The 18,913-nt window shown below is 36.7% G+C and overlaps 1 protein-coding gene across 1 annotated transcript; it reads left to right on the top strand.

The window, feature by feature from the left end:
- Positions 1-7,221: 7,221 nt before the first annotated feature.
- LOC130724556 (ABC transporter G family member 36-like) lies at positions 7,222-17,159 on the top strand. The gene is made up of 21 exons (XM_057575822.1): positions 7,222-7,779; positions 8,363-8,572; positions 8,700-8,784; positions 8,910-9,069; positions 9,174-9,250; positions 9,358-9,411; positions 9,758-9,848; positions 11,797-12,098; positions 12,480-13,078; positions 13,224-13,384; positions 13,490-13,599; positions 13,704-13,860; positions 13,955-14,107; positions 14,210-14,352; positions 14,459-14,791; positions 14,887-15,177; positions 15,319-15,536; positions 15,619-15,846; positions 15,935-16,106; positions 16,195-16,449; positions 16,544-17,159. The coding sequence occupies exons 1-21, from the start codon at positions 7,406-7,408 to the stop codon at positions 16,814-16,816; spliced, it is 4,446 nt and encodes a 1,481-aa protein (XP_057431805.1). The 5' UTR covers positions 7,222-7,405; the 3' UTR covers positions 16,817-17,159.
- The last annotated feature ends 1,754 nt before the right edge of the window (positions 17,160-18,913 follow it).

Below are 18,913 nucleotides of genomic sequence, written 5' to 3'. Positions count from 1 at the left end.
GTACACCCCTACAAACACACGTGTCTTTGTCTTTCCACCAGTGCAATCAAGGCATAATTTCAATTTCACCGTGACAGTAAAACGAATAATTATATCTTCACACCTTATTTTTGAGGTGTGGAAAAGTGGATGAAGAGAGAGATAGGAAGAAATGAAAAAGAAAGTAAAAATGTGATAGGTGATTCGATTGATAGAGAAAAAAGAAATAGATAAAAATGAAGGTGGAAAAAAAGTTAAGAGGTGTGGATATATCATAACTGAGCAAATTTCTTTCTTGCTATTCTAAGTTGTGAAACCATCAAATAATTATAGGTTGACACCTCAAAAATGAGGTGGAGAGAGGTGGAGGAGGAGAGAGATAGAAGAAAAGAAAAAGTAAGATAGAGAAAATATGAAATGTGATAGATGATAAGATGAAAGAGATAGAAACAAAAATATGTGGAAATAAAATGTTTAAAAAATGATGTGTATATATCGTTGCTCGAAACCATCAAGTGCAAGTTGTGGTTGCAAAGGATTTTGATTACATCATATTTTTATAAACTATATATTTGGTCCCATAGTTGAGATGTGAGTCTTGATTCATATTTTAGCGTTATCCATCATGAGGCAAAAACAGGTAAAGTTATTAGTATTATTATTATTATTTTTTATAAAAGGGAAGGACCTAATTAAGCCCAAAGGGAAAGTTATTACTTATAGTTATAGATAATGTGTCTAGCTCGTAGTGCTGTGTCTTTTGACCATTGTGTTTGAGTGAAGGATGTTCTGCCGGGTCTTGTGTTGTTTGTAAATGCGGATTTGTTGGCTTCAGCGCCTTTGATTTATTTTAATGTGATGCATTGTTTGTTAAAAAAAAAATAAAGATAATGTGACGTTGACGCGTGGAGATAAGGAAAAGCGTCCAAGACCAAGAGGAAAATTATATCGACTATCCAATAAAGATTGGCAAGCATATACTTCCATTGTGTTAGCGAGTGAATTTGGTAAACTCTCTATATGATATGATAATTAACCACTGGGATTCAAAATATGACATACATCAAGAGTTACCGAGGAAAGGATCGCTTCAAAAGTAATGCCAACGCAGATTAAGCATATATGTTCCCAAATTCTGTCCTCTTTAGCAGTAAAGTAAATAAATTCATCTAATAGAAAAGTAATCAAATCTTAAATTGAAATCACCCTAAGGATGTCTAGTAAATTAAAAAACAAGCCGCAAGCTAGCATTCTACTACGTACATAAGTTGAGATACTGCAGGTAAGGTGATGTGATCGTTCACCTAACCTTGCGATGAAAACAGAAGAACTTTGACCCAAAGAAGAAAACGGCTGTGTGAAAAACCTTGGTTGTTTATTTAAAAATTCAGTGGTTGTAAACGTAAGGCTATGCCTTAATTTAACTAAACTAGTGACAACAATATTTTATTCACTAAACGAAAACCACCGTGTTCATAGTTATTTTTACTTTTCATTTTATAAATTCTAATTTTTAATAACAACAATTAATAGTAAAAGCATGATAAACTTTGCCACCGTCCAAGGCTTCCTCACGGTGTTCCAAGCCATTATCTCAATCGTTTTCCCCATCCTCATCGTCCAAGGCGTGGTCGTCGTTGATGTAGGCGTCGTGGCCGGGCTCCCTACCGTCCTATCATGGCTCTCCGGTGCTGATGATATTTAGTTTGATTTTAGCTCAGGCTCTTATTGTATTTGGCGTGATACAACATTGTAGGCTCAAGGTGAGGCAACACGTGGTAAGTGTAGCTCAGACTCTTTTTGTATTTGGCATGTGTGTCACACGTGCATTGCACGTGTACCGCACACGCCATGAAACTACTAAAATTTTATGTCATTATAAGAAACCAAGCATGGCCACACTTAACCAAGGATGTCCACACTTGCCACACTTCAACAATTATACATATATTACATTTAACTTTGTGATGTTATTCCACATAAAAGCATGATAAACAGCAGGGCATAAGAACCAAGATAAGATCTTCGCCCGAAATGCACTTAACATGTCCACCAATATAATAGAAACCTATATTAAGTTATTAAGGCAATACAACTACATTAGTTTTATAATATGAAAAACTTATCTCAAATAGAGAATATGTATACTCTTACAAACTGTAAGTTTTTAGTAAGACTCATGTACACATTCTTGGTCTCATTTGTCCACCCAAGACAGATGTAGTTTTCTTAATAAGAATAAAAAAGAGAGAAGAAAATTAAAATTAAAACTTTGTTTCCCCGTAATAGTGAATTAAGAACCCCTTTCTTTGAATCTTCCTTGTTCTGCACAGCTAGGATATATCCTGTTTGTATGTGCAATGCACGGATAATGTTTTACGAACTCCACTGTTAATTACAATTATTGAGTATTTAATATACATGAAATAATACAATGATGTATTTACTCAGACATACAATTTTAATTAGTCAAACACTTGTTCATATAGACTTAATTTAACAATCTCCATCAATTGATCCTACACGATAGAGAAGCTTGGTTAGAGGACCCAGAAATATCTTCAGTATAAGCTTTGAACTAAGATTTTAATTTGCTAATTTATTCTCTTGGGTCTTCTCCATTGTTCTTTACGAAGGAATTAATTCTCTTGAAAAATTCAGACTCAACTCAAATTGCTGTAAACTATCTGTCTCTAGAAAGGTTTAATAGAACTTACAACCATAATATCAAATTATAGAGCAAAGAAAAAATAAGACAAAGGGTCATCTAATATACTTGATAAAGTTGTAAACCGTAAAAGAACAAAAGGAATCTTTAAAACCCACCAAGGACGGCCGATCAATTGGACTTCAATTTCCAACTAAAGAGCTTTTTGACCATACCAACGAAACAACCTCTGGTCGGAGTCAATCGCACCCTCAGCATCAACCATTATCACGTCCCCATCCTCATCGACGTCTACCATGACAACATGCCTTGGATGCTCAATGTGACCAACTGGTACCGATGATGATGTTGGACCGGTAGTTAGCGGCACAGTTCCGGTAAGCTCGGTCTCAGCCGTTGTCAGAGTCTCAGTTCTAGCATACAACTTCATTATCTTCATCAACAACCAAATTGAAACTACCGAAAGGCAAGAGAAACCTACAATCCATGCGGGTATAAAATAAAACATCGATCCCATCTTTTAACCGAAAAAAAATTGGGTTTTTTGTGGCTAAGAGGAGGAGGAGCAAGGGAAGACATATTTTAGAGAGGATTAGGGTAATACCTTCAAGTGTCAACATGAAGAGAACTATATAATGGGCCAGAAATATCTACTTCATACCTACTCTGATTTTTTCCATTAACGGGGTGATTTTGATCTTGGCGGTCAGATCAATTTCTAAAACTAACTAAACTCTTTGGCTTCTACCTCACTGGAAACACGCATTACGTATTTCCCTGTTCAACATCATTTCTGCAACTCTCTGCATTTTTTCAGAATCCCGTTTCTTCACTGCTTTGACACTCTCGCTTCGCTCCTTTATTGTGCGGCGTTTGAGGAGTGAATAGTGTGAAGTGACCAAAGATTCCACCATTTGGTAAGTTTTTTCTCCTCCAATGTTTTTTTTCTTTCTTTCATGGCATATCAATTTCTTCATCTGGGTGGTTTTCAAACCTTTCTGTTCCCCGTCGTGTATATACGAAAAGTGTTGCTCCTTGCTCCTGCCCATTTTCTTAATCACACTACACACAGAAAAAGAAGAAGAGGATTTTAATTAACAATTACAATGTGAATGAGGCCAGTGGTTACAATCTGGTTTTCATGTTTGGCCACCATATATACTGTAAATCACACTTATATCAGTAGACCAATTCATAATACAGAAAATCAATTTTCTACTTTCCTTTCTCTGTACGCTAAGAGCCACCTCTCGCTACTGAAATTATCTCAAAATGCTCATGACCCATAAAAATGAAAACTATAGAACAGTAAAGTGTTTGACGTGTAAAGACGTGAATGGTTCGAAGCTACACAACGGTAAACTCATCTTTAGCCAACCTACAACCGACGCCGAAAGTAAACACTTTTCATATTAATCGGAAAAGACGAAGGGGATGAGTTGTTGAGGAGTGGGTGGAAAGATGATCGAATACACTGAATCACAGCTGGTGTTCCAGATTGAAGTACAGAAAATGAAATTATGGAGGAGAAATCAAGAAAGCTGATAGTGATGCATGATACGGCGTGGTGGGTAGAAAGGGGGCTGAGAGACGGGCTAGCATTCTAGAGTTCGTCATTGATGAGGAGAAACAATTCCAACAAAAGAGACGACATCGTTTGGAAAGTACCGGTTAAAAAACCAAAAAAAGTAAGTAAATTGGAAAGCCACGTGTATGAACTCCATTGGAGGTCTTTTAGAAACAGTAACTGAAGAATAAGAAGTAGTAGATACGAAATTGTGTCTATATCTATAAAGGGGTGATAACAGGGTTCTTACCATGACCCACACTATTCTCTATCTAGCCTACTGCTGTCTAGGAAATAAACGAATTATCAGATTTGAATACAAATCCTCCTTACACTTCTTAATGGAGTATAAAAATCAATTTTAAGATCAATAGAAATTAGGAAAATGATTTATGCATAAGTTGATAAAATTTAAGAACAACTATAATAGAATTTCTTAAATTAAGTTGTTGAACAATTGAAAATATCTATCTATCACGAGTACCAAATAATTTTATGTTTGTAGGGCCTAAGAAGAAATTATCTTATTAATGTTTTTATAGTGTACAAATATTTGGCTTGTGTTCTTCCACCTATAATTATTTTACTGTGTATTTTCAAATAAATAAATAAAATTTAAAATTGCGTTCTAAATCTCTTATTATATTTGCACAGGGGTGTAGAGAAGTAGTGTGAGCATCAAGTGATTCTCGGTTTGGTAGAAATAAACTCTCCTCGATCCCAGGATAGTAGCAGTACGTGGTGAGTCTGGTGACACTAAGGCTGTTGGGAGGAAAAGAAAAAAAAATTATGGCACATAAATTTCAAGCTAGGCAGAAAGGGTCGAATGTGCTGGTGTCAAAGCAACGTGTTGATGTACTGTGTGATCCTATGGAGGTGGAGGAGACCCTGGTTGGTGGTACAAGTAAAAAACTTTCTCTAGTTTCATCGGTGGGCCGACAACAATGAAACTTACATCTTGGAACAGCCGGAGGCTTGGGAATCCCTGCCGCATCGTTACCGTCGTTGACCTTTCAACGTTACTGATTTAGATCGTTTCTAAGGGCTCGTTTGACACGTCGTATTAGACATGATAGTATAAGCTTATACAATACATTATGAGTTTATCCATTGTTTGACGATGACATTGTATTGTATAAGCTTATCCATCAAAGTCCCCTTATACGTTAAAATGACGTATTATTTAATCCATCATGTGAGTGATGGATAAGACATGATAAGGTTGTGACGTATAAGTCACCATCACCACCACCCTCCATTGCTGCCAACTTACACCACCATTGACACCACCACCGCCACCGGTGTTGCTACCTCCACCCGATCACCGCCGCCGCCGCCCTACCGTTACCACTGGTGTTGCCGCCACCACCACCACCACCGACACCACAACAACCACCCTATCGCCGCCACCACCATAATCACCGCCACCACTCTATTGCCACCACCGCCACCACCAACACCACAGCCACCACCCTATCGCCACCACCACCACCATTGCCTCCACCCGCCACCGTTGCCGCCACCCTACTGCAGCCGCCACCGCCTTACCACCACCACCCTATTGTCGCCAACACCACAACCACCATCGCTGCCACCACCCGATCACCACCACCATCGTCGCCACCACCGTCCTACCGCCACCATCGACACCACAACCACCACCCTATCGCCACCACCACCATAATTGTCGCCACCACCAACACCACAACCACCACCCTATCGCCACCACCACCACCATTGCCTCCACCCTCCACCGTAGCCGCCACCCTACCGTAGCTGTCACCGCCACTGCCTTACCACCACCACCACCACCCTATCATCGCCGCCACCACAACCACCATCGCTGCCACCACCACCACCAACCTATTTCCACTGTCACCACCACCGCCACCAATACCAAACTACCACCATTGCCACCACCACCACCACCACCAACCTACCACCACTTCCATCACCACCGCCACCACCGTTATAATCACCTCCATATATGATTTTTATTATAAACATCACTAAACATAAAATTGCATTAATTTAAACGATATGGTAAATTATACAGAGTATGACCAAACGCTGGATAGTATAAATAAGTTATCAGGGCTTATACTATTAGACCTAATACTATCAGGTCTTATTCTATTAGGCCTTATACTATACGTCGCACTAAACGGACCCTAAAAGATTTGAGTTTTTTCTTGGTGGGTATGTGGGTTATGTGTGTGTGATGTTGCATGAAAGAAACAAAAGTAGATAATTGAAATATATCAGAAAGAAAGATTGATCTTCTTGGCAGAAGAAGCACATGACTTAAAGATGGATTCATGGCAATTCATGTCTCTGATCTCGTTGACATTGAACCAGAGGAGAAGCAGGGAGAAGATGCTAGGGGTTGTCAACATTTTGGCCCTTTCATCCTGCATTCAATCCTGACCATTAAATTCAAGAATATTCTAAGATTCTTTGATCTAACGGTGTCTAAGCTTGGTGCACCGGTGGAACAAAAAAAAAGATGTCCACCCTAATGGGCACTATTTTCTTTCACATTCTCTGATTTTCTTTCTTCTATATCTTACCCTCACTTAATATTATATCACTCACCAACCACCTTCAATTTTTATCTATCACAATTCTCACAATAAACTTAACTAATAATTACATTTATCTCTTTAATATAACTCAACTTTCAATAGATTTTTTTCAATTAAAATACACATTAAATAAATAATGAATTTTTAACATCCACACATAACCTTAAACAACTTAGAAGTATATATAATAATGTCTGTGTTCAGTTTAAAAAAAAAAAAAAATTAATGTCTGTGTTCGAAATCTAAATCTGTTATTAATAATATTTATATAATCCGTGACAGATAGGGCGGCCCCTCATGATGTGAATAATTATAATTATAATAAATAAAGTATAAGTTCCATTGAAAGCACTTTCAAAAAAAAAAAAAAAAAAAGTTCCATTGAAAGCAACTAGATGAAGTGAGTAGTCAGAATAAAAGTCCATGATTAACTGAAAATAGTGGTAGTCAAACATGACCGCGTTTCAGCTTGCTGGAAATGCGTCGAGCGAGCTGGTCTATGAAAATTGAAAACACTGCTTATTTTGTTCTTAACTAACGTAACTTAGTTTCTTTCACTAGTTCTGGCTGGTGCTGGATCCATTTTTCAGAAGAAGGTGAGGCAAGATGATGGATGGGAATTTAAGCAGGAGCATTAGCAGGAGCTTGAGCAGGTCAAGCTGGAGAATGGAGGAAGTGTTTGCGAGTGGAAGATACTCTCGCAGGTCTTCTAATGTTGATGAAGATGAAGAAGCTCTCAAATGGGCTGCCATTGAGAAACTACCCACCTATGACAGGCTTAGAACGAGTATCATCCAAACCATTGCTGAGGGTGGTGATCTGCCTCAAGGTGGTGGTGGAGGAAACAGGATGCAGCACAAGGAAGTTGATGTCACAAAGCTTGATATGAATGATAGGCAACAGATCATTGACCAAATCTTCAAGGTTGCTGAAGAAGATAATGAAAAGTTTCTCAGAAAGTTTAGAAACAGAACTGACAAGTGAGTTTCACACTTTTCAAAAATATATTTATTTTTAGATGTTTTGGATCTGCATTTTGCCTTTTCATAATTTAATTTCTTCATATTACTATATTGGATTCGCCTTTGTTATTTGCTCAAGGTGAGAGAACCTGGGGCTACCCTTGTTCTGTTTCCTGGGTATGAATATAATGACAGATGTAATTTAGACTTAATTAACAGACATTTTGAAAGCTACTTTCCTTTACCTTTGAAAATCAAGGGTTAGGTTTAACTTTGGGAAAACTGGGTAGGCAAAAAATTAAAAGCATACCCAACACATTTTTTTTTGTCAATAGCTTAGTGGTTGGTGGTTACTGCATACCTAATACTTGGATGGTTGAGATTGTTGTGGTAAGGTGAGAGAAGCTTCTGCAATAAATTTTTTGACAGAAGAAATTAGTGCTATTAGTAACATGGTTCAATTGCTCTGATTATGTTACTTAGAAATAGCATGGGCAGATGTGCTCATTTTTCTTTGGAAACATGACAATATGCTTAATTTTTCTTTGAAAGCATGTGCTATTAAACGTGTTATCTAATGCATTTTCTTCCAATTTTGCAGAGTTGGGATCAGACTTCCAACTGTGGAAGTGAGGTTCAAGAATTTGACTATTGAGGCTGATTCCTATGTTGGCGGCAGAGCTTTGCCAACACTACCAAACTCCGCATTGAACATTGTAGAATCACTTCTCGGCGCCTGTGGGATTAGTACTACGAAGAGAACAAAGCTCACAGTTCTTAAGAATGTCTCTGGCATTGTAAAACCTGGGAGGTACTACAACAAACAATTCTTATCCAAATTCCATAGTGGTTGGAATGGAACAATCTTTAGCAAAAATTTTCATAGGCTTGACTTTTGTAGGCATATTTTCATTTTATAACCCTTTTTGTATTGTCAGGATGGCCCTTTTGCTAGGTCCACCTTCTTCAGGGAAAACGACACTTTTGTTAGCATTGGCTGGAAAATTGGATCATGAATTGAGGGTAGACACCAACCCCATCATTTTCTTGAAAAATCTGTCTTTGATAAAGATTGTTATTTATTAACATTTACGGAATAATTATCATAGTGATGAAAAATTAATGTACTTTTGGTTTTAATGAAACAGGTAACAGGAGAAATCACTTATAATGGGCACAAGCTTAATGAATTTGTTCCAAGAAAGACTGCAGCATACATCAGCCAAAACGATGTTCATGTTGGAGAAATGACTGTGAAAGAAACCCTGGATTTCTCAGCTAGATGCCAAGGGGTTGGGACTAGATATGGTAATTGAATTGAATCAACCTTTTCTCTTAAACACACTTTCCCTTTTTTTGTTTTAAACAATTTTCTAACTGTTTTATTTTGCTTTTAAATTATGTTACAAAAGATTTGCTGAGTGAGCTTGGTAGAAGGGAAAAGGAAGCTGGTATATTCCCTGAGGCAGAACTTGACCTTTTCATGAAGGTATTTTCATTGATTTTCCAATTCCATGTAATAATCACCTCAATTCTTGTTAATACATGAAACAGATGATGAGATGAAAGTATTGACACTTGTTTCATGCTTTGTAGGCTACTGCACTGAAAGGAACAGAAAGCAGTCTCATTACTGACTATACTCTTAAAGTAAGTTATTTCCTTTTCTCCAAACATTTCTGTTTCACCTGGAAAGGAATGGTGTGGGGATAACAAATTAGGTAGTTAAGTTTCACTTTATGACTTTCTGATCAATTTGGATATACACCCACCATTAAGATATGTTTTCCTTGTAAAAGATTTCCACTAACCTAACCCCAATGCTTGAATGCTTTTCACTAAAGTAGATCCTAGTTGGAGTATTACACATTCCTATATGGATTACCAAAACTACCCTCATAATTTAGTTAGTTTACATTGAACTTCTTTATTATTTCTAATCACTGTGTTTGATCATGTTCTAACAAACCAATCTTGTTCCTTGTTTATGAAACAGATATTGGGGCTTGATATTTGCAAGGACACCATAGTGGGAGATGAAATGCACAGAGGTGTATCTGGTGGCCAAAAGAAGCGTGTGACCACAGGTCAGAAGAGACAAAAACTCAATAATTTTTTTTCTCGATTATCTGGCTCCAAATTATATACAATGTCTTCTATATGATTTGTTAGTTTTCAATTCCAACACTTGCCATCATGTTTGAGTTTTATTAGTAAAACCATTCAATGCCTGCTGCAAGTGCAAGTTGTAAACAAGACATGCATCCAGACATAAAACATTTTTCTAAAGATTAAGATAATTGGGATCACATGGGCCACATGGGCTTTTATCGACAAATGTCATGTTCTCATCCTTGAAATTATTAATCCTATTCACCTACCTTGGTACCTCCAAGAAAATAGTTATGGTGAAATTATGTCATTCGAGAATAAGAGAATATTTACTGTCTTACTTATTTACTCCCTCCCTTCGTTCCTTAATATAAGAACCAAGCAATCACTTCACACCCTTTAAGAAATTTAGCTAATCTAGATAATTGCATTAAATTTATTTTTAATTTATATCAACTTTCCAAAGTTACCCTCTACCCATTATTCTTAATTTTTATGCATCATTAATGCTATAGCAAGTGAAAAGAGAGAGAGAAATTCAATTAAATAAAGACATTCTTGCCCAAAAATAATTAATTTTCCACAAACTCCAAGTTGGTTCTTATAAAAAGGACCAAGGACACTTACTATTTGGTTCTTATAAATAGGAACGGAGGAAGTACATAATATAGACTATAATTTTTTTTGAACTAATATAGACTATATTTATTTATTTTCAAGTTAAGGGTAAAAAGCTCATTTAGGATGAATATTTTACATGTTAATACTTTCATATTGAAATTAATAAATTATTATAATTTCAGTACTCTTTTAATAATTTTTAATCTTTTTAATGAGTAAATGTATATAAAATAATTAAAATTTGATACTGAAAGTATGTCACATGGGGAGAAAATCAATCAACATATATTAAAAGATTACACGGGAAGAAGCATTTTACGTAAAAATATTTTCATGTAAGAACTAATAGAAAAAAATTCAATAATTTCAGCACTTTTATCATAATTCAAAAGAAAAATACAAATATATAAGATTATAAAAAGGCTTATAAAAATTAGATAGTGAAAATATGTTGTACCAAGAATATAAAACATTAAAATTTTAAAATATTTACTCTAATTATCTAATAACATTTATTTTAGTTTTTTTTAATTATGATTAATATTTTCACAACAAGTGGAGTCTGGAAAAACAAATAAAACATAATAGATCCTAATATACGTATTTTCGTCTTGCTAAGCAAAAATCTTTTATACCTCACATGTGCATAAATAATTTTTTTTACCAATTGATTCATTTATTTTTTGGAATCTTTATATTTGACAAATGGGTGTATGATTACATAACACTACATTTGAGTTTTACAATTTATATTTTTAAAATATCTTCATTCTTATTATGATTGTTTTCATTCTTAGTATCTCAACTTTTTCATAATCATAATACTGATTGATATTTTATATACACAATAGTAAATTTCGTTGTGCAACGCACATGTAAAAAACTCTAGTTTTCCTAAAGATTAAGATAATTGGGACCACATGGGCTTTTATCGACAAATGTCATGTTCTTATCCTTGAAACTATTAGTTCTATTCACCTACCTTGGTACTCCAAGAAAATAGTTAAAAGAAATTCACCTTTTTTTAAAGAACTCTTCAAAATATTCCAATTTGGTTTGGATTGAAGAGGTTTCCCCAAACTGTGTTTCTCTTGTTGCGTTTGATGTAATTGCCTCTATGATCACTTAACTTTTTCTTAATATATTATCCAGTTTTTTTAAAAAAAACTTGATTTCTAAAAAAATATCTTATTTAAATAATTCAAAATCCTCAATACCTTATTCATGCATGATTTACATATATTCAATTTAGATTATCATTTTAATTATTTCTTACATGAAAATGGTTTCGATTTAATACAGGAGAGATGATCGTGGGGCCCACAAAGACATTGTTTATGGATGAGATATCAACGGGTCTTGATAGTTCCACAACATTTCAAATTGTGAAATGCTTGCAGCAGATTGTGCACCTCACTGAAGGAACCATCTTGATGTCCCTTCTCCAACCGGCTCCTGAGACATTTAATCTCTTTGATGACATCGTTCTCATATCCGAGGGCCAAGTCGTTTACCAGGGCCCACGTGAGCACATTGTCGAATTCTTTGAATCTTGTGGCTTCCGCTGCCCTGAAAGAAAGGGAACCGCTGATTTCTTACAAGAGGTATGAATACGATCATCACAATCACCACCACACGCACCCTTGGCGGACCATGTTAAAGCTGGTCCACCACATTTTACTACAAACACTTAATATATATTGTTTATAAAAGCATATTTGATCCCCACTTAATGAGAGTCCCTAAACTTCAAAAATAACATGACAGAGGAAGAAGATAACTATTCAAGGGGTTTTATTTTTCTTAAATTTTTTAATAAATTTTGTTAATTAAAATAATATTAAAAAATGCCACGTAGTCACTAAGTGTTAGTTTTAGGTGAGGGACTTCCATTGCATATTTACATTAAGTGAGGGACCAAATGTGCTTTTAAGCCTGCTTTAAAATATAAAAATTAATTTGCAAACCAATCCCATTTTGAACAGGTTACTTCAAGGAAGGATCAAGAACAATACTGGGCAGACAAGAACAAACCATACCGTTACGTTCCAGTGTCAGAATTTGCAAACAGGTTCAAGCGATTCCACGTTGGTGTTCAGCTTGAGAACGAGTTATCTGTCCCATTTGACAAGTCAAATGCACACAAAGCATCACTAGTTTACACCAAAAACTCTGTGCCCACAAAGGATCTTCTCAAAGCATGTTGGGACAAGGAGTGGCTTCTGATCCAGAGGAACTCTTTTGTCTACATTTTCAAGACGGTGCAAATCTGCATCATCGCCTTGATCTCCGCGACGCTGTTCTTGAGGACTGAGATGAAACAGGATAATGAAGGGAATGCCTCACTCTACGTTGGTGCACTCTTGTTCAGCACTTGCATGAACATGTTCAATGGTTTTGCTGAGCTTGCACTCACCATTCAGAGGCTTCCTGTGTTTTACAAACACAGGGATCACCTTTTCCACCCTGCTTGGACTTACACGCTTCCTAACTTCCTGTTGAAGATCCCCATTTCTGTGTTTGAGTCTCTTGTTTGGGTGCTTGTTACCTACTACACAATAGGATTTGCACCTGAAGCTAGCAGGTAACCAACCTCAAAATAAGAGAATTCAAACATGCTCTTAGATGATATAATAGATTCTAAAGAAGATAAGATGTTATGATAATGATATTAGCTGATATGTTCATAATTACTAAGTTGGCATTTTGGCGAACGTTCCATCTTTTAGGTTCTTCAAGCAACTGTTGGTGGTGTTTCTTATCCAACAAATGGCAGCTGGGATGTTTAGGGTCATTTCTGGAGTTTGCAGGACAATGATCATTGCTAATACTGGAGGAGCACTCATGCTTCTTCTCGTTTTTCTACTAGGAGGTTTCCTCCTTCCCAAACGTGAGTAACAATTATAATTTCTGAAGTAAAAGCATTTGAAAATTGACTCCAAAATTGCATCTTTTGGGAGAATGTTGTGCTCACATTGATGCTTAATGGTTACAGGTGAAATTCCTGACTGGTGGGTGTGGGCCTACTGGGTTTCACCATTGTCATATGCTTTCAATGCCTTGACTGTGAATGAAATGTTAGCTCCAAGATGGATGCATCCACAGGTAAATTGCATGAGTTTTTTTTGTTTAGCAGATGAAAAATGAATAGCTCACTTTAGAAGAAGAAACTTGTTGAGTTTCTGACTTGAAATTGTCCTTATCTGCAGAGCTCTTCAGATAAAACTACCACATTGGGTCTGAAAGTATTGTCGAACTTCGATGTTTATGATTCAAAGGGATGGTTCTGGATAGGTTCCGCAGCTCTTGTGGGTTGGATCATTTTGTACAACGTTCTCTTCACCCTTGCGCTTATGTACCTTAATCGTAAGAGCTGGCATTCTGATCAATCTTTAAATGAGTTACTTCTTTCTCTTTCTGTCATAATAAGTTTTTGTCCTTTTTTTGTTTGTTGTACTAGCTCTTGAAAAGAAACAAGCAATTATATCTGAAGAAGATGCAAGTGAAATGGAGCTTGAAGGAGACACCAATGAACAACCAAGACTAGTAAGGCCTCAGTCCAAGAGAGAGTCAGTACTCCGATCACTATCTACTGCTGATGGAAACAATTCAAGTAAGTAACAAAGCAGAAAACATTAACCCTTGATGGTTTAGCTAAATGTATGTTCTTGAGTGATTCTGATTATACTTTTGTCTTGTGCATGAATGATTTCAGGAGAAGTAGCAATGCAGAGAATGAGTAGCCAAGCTAATAATGGATCAGGCGCTGAAGGTGCCCCAAGAAGAGGAATGGTTCTCCCTTTTCAACCACTTGCAATGTCCTTTGACTCTGTTAATTACTTCGTGGACATGCCTGCAGTAAGGATCCCTATCCCATCACTTGTTCAGTATATCTTTATAACCTACCCCATTAACAAATAACAATGCATGGTGAAGGCAGTCCTAACTTTGTTGAGTTTGACAGGAAATGAAAGCCCAAGGGGTGGCAGAAGATAGGCTACAACTTCTTAGGGAAGTGACCAGTTCCTTTAGGCCTGGAGTTCTTACTGCACTGATGGGAGTTAGTGGAGCTGGGAAGACAACACTAATGGACGTTTTAGCTGGAAGGAAGACCGGTGGCTACATTGAAGGAGATGTTAGAATCTCTGGGTTCCCTAAGAACCAAGAAACCTTTGCAAGAGTTTCTGGTTATTGTGAACAAACTGATATTCACTCACCCCAAGTTACTATCAGAGAATCATTGCTTTACTCTGCATTCCTTAGGTTACCAAAAGAAGTCAGTAGTGAGGAAAAGATAGTAAGTACTCAGCAATATATTTGTTATTCCTTCTCTCAATAAAGGTACATAGAAGAAGGGTGGAATAACATGTTTCAACTATTTCATCTTTTCAGCAATTTGTGGATCAAGTGATGGATTTGGTAGAGCTTGGGAATCTCAAGGATGCCATTGTGGGGCTTCCAGGAGTTACAGGGTTGTCAACCGAACAGAGAAAGAGGCTGACAATCGCTGTTGAGCTTGTTGCTAATCCTTCAATCATTTTCATGGATGAACCAACTTCAGGTCTAGATGCTAGAGCAGCAGCTATTGTTATGAGGGCTGTCAGAAACACTGTGGACACTGGAAGAACCGTTGTTTGCACAATTCACCAGCCTAGCATTGATATCTTTGAAGCCTTCGATGAGGTACCAAAACCTTGTGTCATGTGTTTCCTAATTACATATAACATATATTTCCTAATCTGAGTATGGATATAGTTTCTCTTATACTATGATTCTCTTATATCTTTTCTTTGCTACTTAATAAAACATCTCTTTTTGCGCTAGCTCGTGTTGATGAAAAGAGGAGGGCAACTGATCTACGCCGGACCTTTAGGTCGGAATTCACACAAGATTGTAGAATACTTTGAGGAAATTCCAGGGGTACCAAAAATCAAGGAGATGTACAACCCAGCAACATGGATGCTTGAAGTCAGTTCTGTCGCTGCTGAAGTCCGGCTTGGAATGGACTTTGCTGAGTACTACAAAACATCAGCTTTGGCTCAGTAAGTCAACAAACCATTATAACACCTTTTCTCAATTAGAACATCAGCTTTCAGCTAACTAACACATTTGCTTATTCATCAGGCGAAACAAAGCTCTTGTGAAGGAGTTAAGTGTGCCCCCGCCAGGAGCCAATGATTTGTACTTTCCCACTAAGTACTCCCAATCCACATTGGGGCAGTTTAAATCATGTCTGTGGAAGCAGTGGCTGACGTACTGGAGGAGTCCTGATTATAACCTAGTCAGGTTTTCTTTCACCTTGCTAGCTGCCGTCATGATAGGTTCGGTTTTCTGGAAAATTGGCAAAAACAGGTGAGAACTGCTTCCTTTGATTAATCCAACTTTTACTCTCCAACCATTAGTTCTGGATTTCAGCTAATTTCTTTTTCATGATGTTTAGGGAGAGCTCAACTGACTTGAACATGGTCATAGGAGCATTGTATGCTGCTGTTATTTTTATTGGAATTAACAACTGCCAAACGGTTCAACCAGTTGTGGCCATTGAAAGAACTGTATTCTATAGAGAAAGGGCTGCTGGAATGTATGGTCCTCTGCCTTATGCTATAGCACAGGTTAGAGGGTTGATCTATTTACTTCACAAAACTATACATGTTGCTTGCTATGATACCTTACGCCATTTCAATACATTGTCAATTGCAGGTTTTCACCGAAATACCATATGTGTTTGCCCAAACTGTGTTTTACTCACTCATTGTGTATGCTATGGTGAGCTTCGAGTGGAAAGTGGAGAAGTTCTTCTGGTTCTTCTTTGTCAGCTTCTTCTCCTTCCTGTACTTCACATATTACGGTATGATGACCGTGTCCATCACACCAAATCACCAAGTGGCATCAATCTTCGCAGCAGCGTTCTACGGACTCTTCAACCTCTTCTCTGGCTTCTTTATTCCAAAACCTGTGAGTATACCCTTCTAGTTTGGTTAATTAATAGTTCTATTAGAATGAATGTTATATGATCTTAGCTAATTACCTACAAACTTTGGCATTTCAGAAAATTCCCGGATGGTGGATATGGTACTACTGGATCTGCCCGGTCGCATGGACAGTGTATGGATTAATCGTTTCCCAATATAGAGATGTAACAGATCCCATCTTTGTGGCTGGAAGTACTCAGAATTTCACTGTCAAGGAATATATTGAAGACCATTATGGGTTTAAATCTGACTTCATGGGTCCAGTTGCTGCAGTTTTGGTCCTTTTCACTTGCTTCTTTGCCTTTGTATTTGCCGTATGCATCAAGGTACTGAACTTCCAATCCAGATAAATGAGCTAGCTGCGTTGTTGGAAGAAATCGAGTCGTTAAATTCTTGCAAATTTTCAGTTGTCTAAGGGACACACACGAGTATGTATATAATTGAGCCTGTAGCGATTTATGCGGCAGCATCTTTTATGTTACTTGGTAGGATGACGACGATAGTTTTGGTTTTGTTAGCAGAAGGTTGTTTTGTAACTGTAAATCCAGTGGATCATGCTATTGTTAGTTTGGTTTGCTACCTGAAAGAACTTTGGTGTTCCATTTCGTCAGTTCTTGTAACATATTACCACGAATTCAAATTTATTCATCTATCCTAAGGAGGGTTAATGGAGACTCTCATTCTTTTGTTTAAGTGGTAGATGTTTGATTTCTATTAAACAGTACATCAGGTTCGGGATTTGTGTCCAACAGTAAGAACTCAGGATCCTAGTTTACTTTTGAGTGTTAAATTGCTCTCGTAATTTCAACACCGTGATGAAGGCCAAGGGTCTCCCCAAGAATGCGACTCCTAAGAATCGAACTCTCAACCTAAAGATTCAAATAACCACTTTTTACCAATACAATTGGCACCCGTTGGATTTCTGTTTTGCTAGTTGAGTCAATTAAATAATGAAGTCACAATTTATTGTGTACAGAAATTAATTCATACAATTCATACCAATTTATCTTGCATGTCCTTGTTGTTAGGCCATTGCCCTTTATTTTCAAGCAAAAAAGATAGTTGAAGGCATTGCATTTTGAATCAATCCTGAGAAAATTCTCAGTTGGGTAATAACACCTAATTTTTGGATAATATAATGTGGTACCGTTACATTATATATGTCCAGTAGCTTGGTCTATTTCTTGAGTGATTGTGACAAAATATATCAATTATGACTTATGAGTGTTGCCAAATCACGTAGTAAGTGCACAACCAAATAGACAGTGACCAATTTTTGTGTGGCCAAATACAGCAACATTGGTCACTTTCGCTGCCTTCCCCCCTCTAATCAATTTGTTTTCAACAGATTTAGTGAACCAGTTTTTGTCAACTGGAAATTGCATTCACTTACAATATCCTCTTACAAATTTCAACATTCACACAAAAATACAGATCGGGGAGATAAAAAGTTTTGAAAAGAAGGGATAGCAAATGAAAACAACTTTTTTCTTTTTTTGTTTTTGGAATCAAGAAATTATTAATTGTTCCTTCCTAAACTCAAACCTTATCTTATTTTAATGATTTGGGACATGAAAAACATATTTTCAAGCCTTGGATCTAATCTTTCTTTTTCGAATTAAACAAATCCAAGTTTATACATGTATATGAAACTGAAATTTGTGCTTGTGGATGCGTATGGTGAATTTCTGGATTGTTAAAAATAAGTTTATGAACCTTTTGAGCTTTTGTGAAGCTTTAAGGACCCAGAACTGAGAAGGAAGGCAGGAAGAGAGAAATTCGAATTTTCTCCTCCTTGATTTTCATGGTGGTCATGAAGTTGAGGCAAACCATGAGTTTTGCTACTGATTTTTCTGTAACCTTGTTGTATGACACTACAAAAAAAAAAGTTATTTGTGGGGCTTTTTTTTTGCATTTAGTGGGGGTTTTCAACCCCCGCGATCCGCAAGCTTTTTTTAACAGGAGTTTTCAATCTCCCTTAAATGTAAGATTATTTACAGTTTTAAACCTCCCTTGGCTACTAGATTTTATTCTAGGGACATTTTTTTTGATAGGCAAAGAAATGCATTAAAGAGAGTACAAAAGGTACTCAACCCCTAATACATGAAGAAAGGGGAGAAGAAAAAAGAAAAGGCAACCCATTGCAGCTACCCATTAGGAATTAAACAATGGCAATGTATCAGATACAACCATGGTTGTCAATCTTTAGAGATTACCTAATCTCGTAAGAGATTGCCTCGTGCAAAAATAATATTTTCAAAACTATAGTAATGATTAAGTCACACTAATAGTACTAAAAATTATCTAAATTATCCAACAATCACAATTAAAACCAAGCATAAAATTACCAAATATCCAAATCTGAGGTAATAAGTCATAACAAGTTAACAAAATATCAATACAGGTTAGGATAAACTTAAAACAAGAACAAATAAGTCAATAGTCAT

The sequence above is a fragment of the Lotus japonicus genome, chromosome 6 (assembly GCF_012489685.1).
Source record: "Lotus japonicus ecotype B-129 chromosome 6, LjGifu_v1.2".
NCBI lineage: Eukaryota > Viridiplantae > Streptophyta > Magnoliopsida > Fabales > Fabaceae > Lotus > Lotus japonicus.
This window is presented reverse-complemented; position numbering and strand designations above follow the sequence as displayed.

Coding starts and splice junctions, on each gene's coding strand:
- LOC130724556 (XM_057575822.1), top strand. CDS start 7,406: ATGATGGATGGGAATTTAAGCAGGAGCATTAGCAGGAGCTTGAGCAGG. Junction 9,849..11,796: donor AAAGAAGCGTGTGACCACAG/GTCAGAAGAGAC, acceptor GATTTAATACAG/GAGAGATGATCGTGGGGCCC. Junction 16,107..16,194: donor TGCCTTATGCTATAGCACAG/GTTAGAGGGTTG, acceptor TGTCAATTGCAG/GTTTTCACCGAAATACCATA.